General features: G+C 44.6%; 2 protein-coding genes across 2 annotated transcripts; one reads left to right on the forward strand and one right to left on the reverse strand.

Annotated features, from left to right (window-relative positions):
• Positions 1-917: 917 nt before the first annotated feature.
• Positions 918-2,202, reverse strand: CCR75_009664 (uncharacterized protein). The gene is made up of 4 exons (XM_067967703.1): positions 1,819-2,202; positions 1,649-1,746; positions 1,472-1,589; positions 918-1,394 (listed from the first exon to the last, which is right to left on the reverse strand). Exons 1-4 carry the CDS (start codon positions 2,015-2,017, stop codon positions 1,090-1,092), a joined length of 720 nt encoding a protein of 239 aa, XP_067814718.1. The 5' UTR covers positions 2,018-2,202; the 3' UTR covers positions 918-1,089.
• Positions 2,203-2,363: 161 nt separating this feature from the next.
• CCR75_009663 (uncharacterized protein) lies at positions 2,364-3,971 on the forward strand (the record flags this gene model as incomplete). The annotated part of the gene is made up of 1 exon (XM_067967702.1): positions 2,364-3,971. The coding sequence occupies one exon, from the start codon at positions 2,364-2,366 to the stop codon at positions 3,969-3,971; it is 1,608 nt and encodes a 535-aa protein (XP_067814717.1).
• Positions 3,972-12,453: the final 8,482 nt, after the last annotated feature.

The following is a 12,453-nucleotide window of genomic DNA, read 5'->3' on the forward strand; positions in this document are numbered from 1 at the left end:
TTCCCACTATCATCTAACATGTCCATGTTAGATGTGGGATATGTGGTCCTTAGACGGACTGCAAAGTGCTACCAGGTGTAACGGGGCACGACTGACTTGTACTGTTTCAGCACAAGTCCACTTCGCACTGCTTCAGTTGCGAGTGGTGCCTTACGTTATTTCACGTACACTAGTACGTGCAGAGGAAGACTTCTCTTTAAGGTAACTAGCTTAAAGAGGGTCAAATGAAAACTGTATTAATATAATTAAGTTTCTATCTTTGTAAATGTTAACTCAATTATAATAATCTAATACCAAACATGTAATTGAATTCTTATCTTTATGTTATCTGTAACTCTCTCTTTGATTACTCCTACAGCTGATTAGTCTGCGAAGTAAATATATATAATGGCCTATACCTATTTATGAATAAGAATTCTGAATATTACTAAATAAAGTAATATCCTGCTAATATTATCTACCTTTTAGATAATATATTAATTAACAACCTTTAAGTGTTAATTTCATGTAACGATACACCCCGTTACAGTTACAGCTTTTAGCAGTACTTGATTTAACTTAGAATGCAGTCCCTAAGACGATGGAGGAAGGTATCAATTTACGTGCTTAAATATGCAGTTCCACACCGTAACTTCTATTTAAACTTCTCTACAAGAATTTATATAACAGGAATGAATATATTCATAAGCCTTATGAATTTTGAAAACTCGAAAAATTATTTCATTCATGCATTAGTTCTTAAAAAATGCCATACATCAAGTATAACGCCTACAAGACGCTTTTGTCATACTAGCCTATAATCTCGAGCTTTTATCGACCTACAAAGCGCTAATGTCACACTGCTGTGCTAGCGCGAATGTCTTACTGCCGTGCTATGCGCTACTGTCGTTGAGAAGGCGTATTTATCTGAAGCCAAATTTTGTAGTTTTAAGTTGTATTTATCACCAAAAGTTTGTTGTACGAATATGCAACAGCCAAATAATTGAAAAAGCTCTATCAGTGCTTCCGAAAATCATCGTATTTCGTTGACCGTGTTTCCAACATAATATTGGTTTGGAGCATTGCAAGAACAAGCAGCCTACGAAATGTCTAACCGGGCGGAAGGCGGGAGATATCGATCTCATCATCGTCAGCCTTATCTAAAAGTGTGCGAGTAGCACCCTCAAATGTCGAAAGGTCGCCAAGGTTGTCAGTTACAGTGGTGCTGCGGGCCATGGCAATGACACCGCTTCGGTGGATTTCGGTGATGCCAAGCGGTCTCAAAAGATCCAAAAAAGCCTCAATGCGTCCTGGAGTACCGGCTAACTGCACCATTATCTGATGAGCTCGAACGTCAATAACTTTGGCATCAAACAGGTTAGCCAGCTCGACCACTTCCGCTCGTGATCCTTCCTCTGCAAGCAGCAGCATATCAGCGTTTAACATGTATATAATAACTATTATTAAGTTTTCGGCAGTTTAAAAGACGCACCGGCCGTGGAAACCTTGGCGAGCATAAGGTCGCGTTCGACAAAACTCTTTTGTGCGTCCATGCTGCTTAAAATGTTGACCACGGCCACGTACACGACGTCCTCGAGCTGCTTCTTCATCTAAAATTTACATACGCATTAATGATCAAAATATTCATCTTCGTTTCCCATTTACGTACATTTACGACACTTTGAGCGGTCCCATTGACGACAACAGTCATGCGAGAAAGTTCCTGGACTTCTGTGCGGCCCACCACAAGGCTATCAATGTTGTAGCCTACACCACAGCGTTATAATTAATTTTGCATACATCCGTAACTTGTATAAATACATATATATGTTTAGCTACCTCGAGCAGCGAATAAATTAGCGATCTCGGCCAAACAGCCGGGCTGGTTGACCACTAACGCGGCAATCACGTGGCGCTGAGTCTGCTTTGCCGAGCTAAAGCAGCGCGATAGGCGGTAAGAAGCCGTGCAAGATGGTGTGACGGTAGATGGAGGCTGCGTGCATGCACGCGCCAGGGCAAGGACAGATTTTCGAAACATCTTGCAGAATGTCAAGCAGAAAGCTCGTGGTGCAACGTGCTTGGCACGAATGCGCAAGCACCAAATACATCTTGTTAAGTACGCTCGACAAAAAAATGTGATATTTATCTAATGTTCGAGTTTGGTCAGTTCAATATATTGACTGAACACGACTTTCCAGTCGTCCATATTATGTAGGAATTAATGAAAAGAAGGAATGATGTTCTGCTGCAAAGCTATTCGTGACACTGGCTACGTCGACTCTCGAGCGCCTATTGGCTAAGAACTCACGTTGAAGTCGCCGATTCACAACGGTTTTCTTCGTTGACGTTCACTTTAAAATCTTCGAATCTCCGACTAATCGACAATGTCGGAGCTTAATATCAACGCTGCCAACGTCCGTGTTCTTGGCCAGGTACCAGACGCTTTTCGCCGTGTGCTTACGCCTGATGCGCTGCGCTTCCTCGCTTTTCTCCACGAGAAGTTTGAGCCGCGCCGCCAGTCGCTATTAGACGCCCGTGTACGGCGCCAGAAGGAGCTAGATGCAGGCGTGCTGCCAGATTTCCAACCAGAGACTGCTTATATACGCGCTAGCGACTGGAAAGTCGCTTCGATCCCTAACGATCTTTCTGACCGTCGTGTCGAAATTACGGGCCCCGTGGACCGCAAGATGGTTATCAACGCTCTTAACTCTGGCGCCAAGTGCTACATGGCCGACTTTGAGGATTCGACGGCTCCCACATGGTATAACCAGGTAGATGGTCAGGCTAATCTTATGGATGCCGTGCGTAAGACGATATCGTACACAAATCCAGACACAGGAAAGAAGTATGCACTGAATGAAAACGTGGCCACTTTGCTGGTGCGTCCTCGCGGCTGGCACCTTGATGAAGCGCATGTGCTAGTGAACAATCAATTTATGTCTGGCTCACTGTTTGACTTTGGACTTTATTTTTTTCACAACGCGCATGAACTAGTGGCGCGAGGCTCTGGTCCTTACTTTTACCTACCCAAATTGGAGCACCATTTAGAAGCGAAGCTATGGAACGACGTATTTGTAGCCGCTCAGGGCTATTTGAGTATTGCACAGGGCTCGATACGTGCAACGGTTCTTGTCGAGACCATTTTGGCCGTTTTTCAGATGGATGAAATTTTGTACGAGCTGCGAAACCACTCCTCGGGTCTTAATTGTGGCCGATGGGACTACATTTTTTCGTATATAAAAAAGTTACGTAACCATTCGAAGTTTGTGGTTCCGGACCGTTCGTCTGTCGGAATGACCACACCATTTATGGCCTCTTACGTAAAGCTGCTCGTCCGTACGTGCCATCGTCGTGGAGCTCATGCTATGGGTGGCATGGCTGCTCAAATCCCAGTGAAAAATGATCCTGAGCTTAATAACAAATTCATGACTGCTGTCTCGGAAGATAAGTCGCGCGAGGTTGCTGCAGGCCATGACGGGACATGGGTTGCACACCCTGGCCTCGTAAAGATCGCCATGGACGCGTTTGATAAAATGTCGGGCCCGAATCAGATTTCATTTGTACCTGAGGCTAGCAATGATATTACCGCGTCTGAGCTTATTGAACCTCCAACGGGGGCAATTACATACAAGGGTCTCGTGGAAAATATTGACGTGTCGCTTGTGTACACCGAGGCTTGGTTACGCGGCAGCGGCTGCATCCCTTTGCACAATAAGATGGAGGATGCTGCAACAGCTGAAATTTCGCGTGCACAAGTGTGGCAATGGATTCGTCACGGCTGTAAGACTATTGAAGGAAAGACTGTCACGAAGCAACTGGTGTTGGACATTCTAAAAGACTGCGTCGACAAGAGGTCGCAAAAATTCATGGCGGGCAATAAGTGGACGCTTGGTGGCGAAATTATGGGCAAGGTGCTTACCGACAACGTGATGGTGGATTTTCTTACACTGCCGTGCTACCCGCGTATTGTGCAGCTCAGCTCGAGCATCTGAAGCTTAGTCCCATCGCAGTGAACGTATGACGTTTAAATGCCGAACTGACAGTGATTAGAGCTGTAGAAAACGTCTTTTTAGCGATGGGCTTCGTGATTATGACTACTTAAGAGAGTAGGTACACTTGAAGTTAAGAAAAAATGATCAGAATCCATTAATACAAATTTGAAAGGTATCGCATTTCGTGTAGCAATTTATCACTGTATCAAATTTCTTATTTATCTGTGTAAAAATAGCACACGGAACGACTATTTTGTGACTAAGGCTTTAGGTGTGGTGTGCTTCTTTAATTTGATGTTCGCCACAGGCCAGATAGGTTTTATTGATAACAGAAGCAGTTACAGCATTTGCAAATAATTTCTTCTAGTGAATGAAAGCGATTAAGCTCTATAAATATTGAAGTTAAATATATCTCATTAATGAGATCTTTGTATGGTAAGCACGTTTTAAAAATAGATGAAGCTATTGTTGTAACGGGACAATATTTTGCTAGTATTGACAGCATGTGTCCCGTTGCATAAATATAAGTTTCTATAAGAGGAAATAAGTAAAGAAGTACAACATTATTATCTTTATTAATTTGACTCAATAGTTTTAATATTATCAAATTTGGTAATATTGGTGCAATGAGACATCAGTTATATTGATTGGTTGATTTCAGTTTAAATCAGCCCCGCCAATCGTTACAACACACGTTTGGGCGATGCGCAAGGAGGCACATTGCATAGTTAATTATTAAAATTGTAAAGCCAGTAGATAGTAGATCGTTCCGAAATAACTTATTATATTATTACAGTTTTACTGTGATACTATTCTCAAGTCTTAAAATAAACACTTAGTAGCTAAGACTTCTTAGCTACTTAAAACTTTCCTTTGCATGTCGTGTACGTAAAGTAATTGCCAGACCTTTACTGTAAGCAGTGTAGGTTGATTGGTACTGCTGTCAGAACTGGGAAAAGGTGCTCCGTTATACCTGGTAGCACTTCGTAGTCCGTTCAATGGCCTACGCACTTTCCATTTAACATGAACATGTTGGATGAATGTTATTAAGTTATTACTAACTTTAATTTTTTTACCAGCCCCTCAAGAAGGCTATAACGGAACGCGTGAAAGGTTTACTCATTTGAGTGACCATGAATGGAGTGCGATCGAACGCATGAGCTCGGTCGTGGACGGGCCAGCCGTTGGCGCCATGCTGTTCACTCTGAACACAGATGAACAGCATGCGGTCATAGCCAAGTTCATACACTATAAACTCGACTGGGCCCAGGAAAAAGAAACCTTGCTTTATCTCAACGCAGATTTTCAAAAACCGAGCGGAACTGTTAAAAAGCAGTTCCACTCGGTTCTTGAACATCCTGCTAGCGGCTGACGCTTTCTCGTCGAACCAAAAGCCTAAAGATTTAAATTTCTAAGCTTAAGGCAGTCGAAGGCGACTCCCTTTTAAGATGGTTCGTCGAAGAAGACGAAGCCATTAAGGCTCGCCGCGTCAATGAAGTAACGACGAAAGTGAAATTTGGCATGTCCAACTTAGCAGGAAATGTCAAATCTTGGGCTTTAGGTCTCTAGCTTCACGACCCATTGATTTTTGGGTCGGCTCTGGCAACATTTGAGCCGCCATGTGCCGAATTCGGGGCTCGAGCCGAGCTCCTGAATTTGAAGCAGGGCAAGCGTGACATTCACTCTAATGCCCAGCTTACACGATACCTGGTCAATTGTATCGTGAGTCATCCAATAAATGAACAAACACAGGTAACTGTGTTTATTGAAGGTCTTCCAGACAGTCCTGTTAAGACTCATCTGTTCCGGCTTGAACTAGACTCGCTCGGACCAGCGATCTTTATAGCGGAACAGGAGAACTTCAACCTGTAACAGATTTCGTCCATTATGAAGCCTTTTGTCCTCCAAGACGACAAGAAAATGGAGGTCCAGATTCTATGGACCTCTCGTATGTGAAGAGCGAGGAACCTTGCTCTTCGAGTCATAAACAATTGCAAGAAATGCAGCGGTAGTTAAAGACGGGCCACTACGCCTACGAGTTAAGTGCCCCACGGCTAGTGCCTAGAAACACTGAGCAAAACAATCGGCCTCCCGCTAGGAACAGCGGAGGACGGGAACCCAACGCTGTTGCGAAATCGCAACAATTTCATTCGACGATATCCCTAAAATATCGCAGATCTAAATTCATTGAACGCGATATCCATCTAATGAGGATGACAGTGCGCCTAGCGACTTGCGCATCTAAAACATTATAGAAACGTGTTGTTGGTATTTAATACACGCTTAAGGGAAAACTATACGATGATGATTTCATCGTGCTGATACAGATGACAAATTTGGTGTCATTCTTGGATTATTTTTTATGGCGCAGAAAGTACGAGCCATGCATAAGCTGGATGCATCAAGCCGTGACGATGTCTGCTCTCGTTCATCAGATGGCCATCTGACGGACGTCTTGGAGCGTTCCCAAGCGTGTGGATGTCCGTCGAGTGAGTATGATGGCCCCACTTAGGGGTCGGCCGCTTGCACGACTGCACAATATCTCAGTGTGAATACCCATCAAACTGTAAATTTAAATCCCGACGGCTGTGCACAAGCGCAGGCAGCGTCGAAGGTCCACCGTTGTGAAGTGGCTGTGCACAAGCACAGGCAGCTTCGAAGTTTGACCACTCGAAAAAGTTAAGTAGTACGAAACAAGGATACTTGCTTGAAAAGCGACGTCCAAGAAAATTAGAAACGCCTGTCTATAATAGACAGTGCGAAAGTCCTTAGTCGACTTGAGAGTCGATCGTACAGGATCTCGCTGCGGTTGCGCAACCACAGCTAGATGATGTTAGGGAGGGGAGTTTCCATCAAATGAATTTGAGTAAAAGGGTCTCAAGAATCTGCGGGAATAAGTCTTTCAGAAACCTGTAGTCAAAGGTTTTTTCATGTACGTTTGGACATAAGAGCCAAAGAGGAAACTGAGACATCAATGTCTTAGTAAACAATGGATCAAGTGTAGGCCCATATACACTTGATCTGATTGCATCTCCGAAGTTCACTTCGGAGATAAATAAACTGCCAACGCTAGAACCGAAACGGTTATTGCGTGATCTGCGTAATGGCAAAGTCAAGCAGATCTGCGTAATGGCAAAGTCAAGCAGATCTGCGTACTTGTCACATATGACAAGTGCGTGGCCTGTATTCAGTCGGCAATAGTATTTCCTAAGAACGAACGGGTTCTCAGCAGATCATCGTTTGACAAAAGTGTCCAAGTTCGGAATACTGTATCATGAAACAGTGGCCACTGCCTCATAAGCAAGTATTAGCAACTGATAACTCCTTTGCCGATCTCTTAGCGGCGGGTCATGTTAGGGAGTCAACCTCCCCACCAAGCTCTCTGACCTTCTGTGTGCATAAAGCAACAGGAGGGTGGCGGACTGTGCACGCGGTCAATGAATTGAGCGCTGCAACGGTACCGGCTCAAACGTCGATACCACGACAAGACTTAATCATTGAGGATATGTCAAAGAGTTCTATCTTCTCGTCAATGGATCTGATGAATGGATTCTATCATATCCTTATGAGTGAAAAATTTACTGCGTTCACAGCTGTAAGAACCCCAAGGGGAATGCTATGGAAATGTTTAGGTATGCCACAGGGACTTCGTAATGCCCCTGCAACATTCAACAGATGTGTGACCAATGTGTTGAAGTCGTGGCGGCGTTTCGCACCGAGCCATTTTGATGACGGCTTTGTTGATAGCAGAGACATGAACGGAATGTCGGACGTTGAAGTACGTCCGAGAGGTTCTTGCACTTTTGCGTAAGCATAAGTTGTATACAAATCTCAAGAAGTGGATATTCGCTGATAGCGAAATACCACTTCTTGGGTGCATCGTCGTTAACTACGGTGTACGCCCTGATCCAGAAAAATCTAAGGCGATCACGGACTGGCGTGTGCCAGTCGCTGTAAATTAACTTCGAAAATTCCTCGGCTTAGCGGAGCATACTCCCGCAATTGTGCCGAAATGACAATGCATCTTACTTCTTTTTTGAAGGAAAAGTTGTAAAGTGGACATGGAACGATAATTGTTAGCGTTCTTTTGGGGATATGAAGCAAACTTGATGCAACCGCCGATCCTGGCGATTGCTGACCAAGACAGACCATTTCATGTGGTCTGTGACGCCAGCGATTTTGGAATAGGCTGTGCGTTAATGCAAAATGACACAGGCGGCGCAGAGAACGTCGTCTGCTATCAATCGCGTCAGCTTTAATCAGCTGAACGCAATTTCCCAGTGCACGAGAAAGAACTCCTTGCCATAAAATACGCACTGGCTAAGTTTAGGGTCAATCTCTTGGGATATAGACCGTTCATTGTTTATACGGAACATGCGTCTTTACGCACGGCCGAAAACAGTCCACACCTCTCGCAAAGAATGGCGAGATGGTTGTTTTTCTTTGCGGAGTTCAACTTCTCCGTGGCCTATGACCCACGACGACTTAGTGTCGTCGCTGATGCTCTTTCGCGCCGGTCCAATTTTGAGCTGGCTGCGCAAAACAACAGTGAGGATAGCCCACTGTCGCAACAACCAACAGTGACCATGAGCCCACCGTTGCAACAATAAGTGTTCCGTCGTCAACATTACTTGACGACGTTAGAAGAGTCTATCAAGAAGGCAAGGCTTAAAGGGTAGATGGATTACCGTTAAATTCATCTCATCAACACTTAAAAGGATTGTCGAAATCGTATCGATTCTCAACAGATCGATACACAACACGCAATAGTTTACTGTATGACACAACCATTTCTGACGACACCTCGTGTCGACATACCTCGTGTCGTCATCTCAACCCATAATGATTTGGGTTTGCGCATCATGTTTAAGTTCCAAGATGCACCAATAAGTGGGCATCGTAGACAAGAGAAGACTTAAGTCGCGACTTCAGATGGCCGCGCTAATATGATTTCGTCCGCAAGTACATGCGCGATTGCGAAGATTGCCAACGGGTTAAGCCCAGTGCTTTATACCGTGCTCCGTTACAACCTTTGCCTGTTCCGGCAGGGTGTTGTCAGTCCGTATCAATGGACTTCGTCTTCGGAGTTCCCGAAGATGATCACAAAAATAACAGTACTCTTGTGTTTGTTGACTATTTATCAAGATGCCACATCTTGCTATAGTCCCGCGGTCGATCCCAGCCAGAGGCTGTGCTCGTGCCTTTGTTGACACGAAATTTTTTCTCCATGGGTGACTCCGTGAACTGGTCTCAGATCGAGACCCCCGGCTCTCGGCGGAGTTTTGGCAATCTGTGTTCAAATCACTTGGAACACGCTGAAAATATCAACTTCTGACCATCCTGGAACAGATGGTCAGACAAAATGTGCAAATCTTATCCGCGAAGAGACTTTGCGGAAACGTCCACTCTTTTAAGAGTTGAAGCGAGTTCTTACCGATGGTAGAATTTGCAATCAACAGTTCAGTGCATGCTTTTCCAAAGCATACACCGTTTTTCGTGAACGGCTTACGCCATTTAAGCTTACCCAGATTGTTTGATAGCAACTGTAAGTTAAGGCCGGGAGGGGGTGAATTTGCTCGAACAAAGAGCAATCTAGCTCCTGCTTATCAAGCATGGACCTTACAGTCGATGCAAAGGATGCCAATGCTGATTCAATCGAAATTGTAATCAGAAAACTCAGTAATAGCAATAATTCTATTACTGACTTTAATGACGATGCTGAATAGCTTAGCATCGAAAGCAGTAATATTAGTAAGAGCAATTATGCTCTCACTAATAAGGAGAATGACATCTCCGCAGTGCGCACCGGTCGCACTGAAGACAAAAACTAACCCGAGTCAACAAGAGAATTCCTGCTGGATAGAGAATCAGTGGTCCGTTTCGTACATGATTCCATCGCTGTGAACCGATAGAAACGGAATTTTGACAAAAATTGAAGAGCAAACATCCTTTCATTTAATGCTAACGATTAAGTTCTACTGTCTACGGTGGGCAGATATATATAAAAATGCCCAAGTATATCGGCCCGTTTCGTGTACTGCACCGCCAAGGCAATGCGTACACGACCAAGCTGCCTTGTAGGATGCGTACGCATCCTACGTTGTTCGATGGACGCCTCCGGCCGTGTCACCAGTGCGAGGCTTTTTTTCGGTACCGGTACCGGCACGGTCTGAGGCGTCTGCCAAAGCCTGATAGCCCCGGGCTAAAGCATGATAGTCTCGAGACAGAGTCTTGTTTTCGCAAACCAGAATTCCACAACATCCTCCAAGGACGATATCTTTTGATGATCTGTCACCAGATCGTTTTGAAGGGGCTAGTGTGTCCGTTCGTTCGCCAGTTGAACAACCGCCACTTGCGCACAGTTTTTCAACTAGTTATGAGAAAAATTGTCGACCCGCACCGCTTACTCGCGACGACGGGATCGCTTGTAATCAATGTCCTCCCGTAAATAATGGAGGACGTGACCCAAGTCACGGTGTTGACTCGGGTTCGGCGAACGAAGCGAACCCGATTTTCCTCCTCTTCTACATCCATTAAAGGTTTCGAGTGGTGAAAAACGTCTCGTTGTCGAACGTTTCTCGAACTACCGTGAGGTGAAGGGCTTCGAGCGAATTGTCCCGTTTGATGGCAAGGATATTCATTCTTGCATGATAGTAAGGAACCTTGTTCCTAACTGATGATGGACGTTCGGGTCTCGTTCGACAGAACGACGAGACCCATCCTTCTTGATAGAGGGTCGATTAGAGAACGTTCGCTTCCCGCGCTCGTATGGGATTATAGCTATCAATCCCTTCGCGCATCTTACAAGAGATGAGCGTCCTCCAATGATGGTCTCTCATGGATTATCCTTAGGGGGACCCTGAACGCAGCATGGGTATTTGACCCCCCATGAGAGGCAAGGTAACCCTGCCTCTCTAGATAAACATTGCAGCTTGTAGCGTCCATGCCTCGCGGTCGATAGCTTTGCACATTCTATAGAATGCTTCCCAAGCTTGAATAAAGGAGTGATATCCTGTGCCCGCTTACATGTTTACCATTGGTGCCGGAAAAAGGCATCGATGAAAAAATTCCGTTTCGTCCTCACCAGGCTTGTGAAGCTTGGATGAGTCGATTAACGGAATATGGTATCGATCGTTGGTGATAGCAGACAGGTTGCCCTCCGAGGGCAACCAGGACTTCTTTTCGGGAGCGAACCGCAAAATATTGCGGTCCCACTCCAATTGTTCATGTTAACGTTAACGCTAACATTTTTCTCGGAGTGATCCTTAGAATCGCTATTCCCTGGCGATGCATATTAGCATCACCTTTAAGATCACTTCGCTCCTGGTGATGCACACTGACATCACCAGAATTATACTCCACACTAAAACGGTCAGACAAGTGACAAACAACTTCGTCATCACCTCTTTGGTTGTCACGTTAGAATTCGTAGGTTTAACGGACATGGAACCGGTTGATCCGGAGGCCTCAACAGGTGCAACCTAGTCGGGCGATGACGCCGACACCGCCCAGTTACCTACAATGGGAGTAGATACCAGTCACCTCCAATTGGAGTAGGAATGTCTATTCCTCGCAGTAGACGCTAATGCGTCTACTGAAAAATTTGCATCGCTAGCAGCTGCACTGAGCTGTGCAGCTGCCACCTTTGCTGCATCACAGGCAACGCGCACAAGTTTCGTTACCATGCGCAAACAAATTGATTTTGAACAAAATCAATACCGCGAAAAATTGGAGTTATTTAATAAGAAACCGATAATGCAAAAATTTATCGGGAAAGACATAGTAATAGTTCCTAGTCTCTCCACATCAGTTTCTATTCTAAGTGGTGGTTAAGGGCAGAGAGATGTAACGGGGTATCCCGTTACAAAATATTATTTCCTATGCGAGGAATGATTAATATTATTTCAAATAGGATAAAGAAGTAAAGAAGTACAAAATTTTATCCTTATCAATTTTGACTTAATAGTTCCAATATTATTAAATTTGGTAATATTGGTGCAATGAGACATCAGTTATATTGATTGGTTTATTTAAAATTTGAATCAGCCCCGCCAATCGTTACAAGACACGCTTAGGCGATTCGCAAGGAGGCGCATTGCACAGTTAATTATTATTATTGTGAAGCCAGTAGATAGTAGATCGTTACGAAAGAGCTCAATATATCAATACAGCTTTACTGTATTTCTATTCTCAAGTCTTAGAATTTACCCTTAGTAGCTTCGACTTCTCAGCTACTTAGAACCTTCCTCTGCACGTCGTGTACGTGAAGCAATCGAGGCACCTCACCTTCACTTAAATCAGTGTAGGTTGACTGGTACCGTTGTCACATCTAGCAAAAAGTGCCCCGTTATAACCTGCTAGCATCTCTTACCACCTCGTAGTCCGTGCAACGTCCTACGCGCATTCCATCCACCATAGACATGGTGGATGAAGAATGAGAAAGCTTTCAAGCCCCTAAAGACGGCTATAACGCAACGCGTAT

The sequence above is a fragment of the Bremia lactucae genome (genome assembly GCF_004359215.1).
Source record: "Bremia lactucae strain SF5 chromosome Unknown BlacSF5_NotPlaced_200_SHOA01000120.1_2678225bp, whole genome shotgun sequence".
Lineage (NCBI taxonomy): Eukaryota > Oomycota > Peronosporomycetes > Peronosporales > Peronosporaceae > Bremia > Bremia lactucae.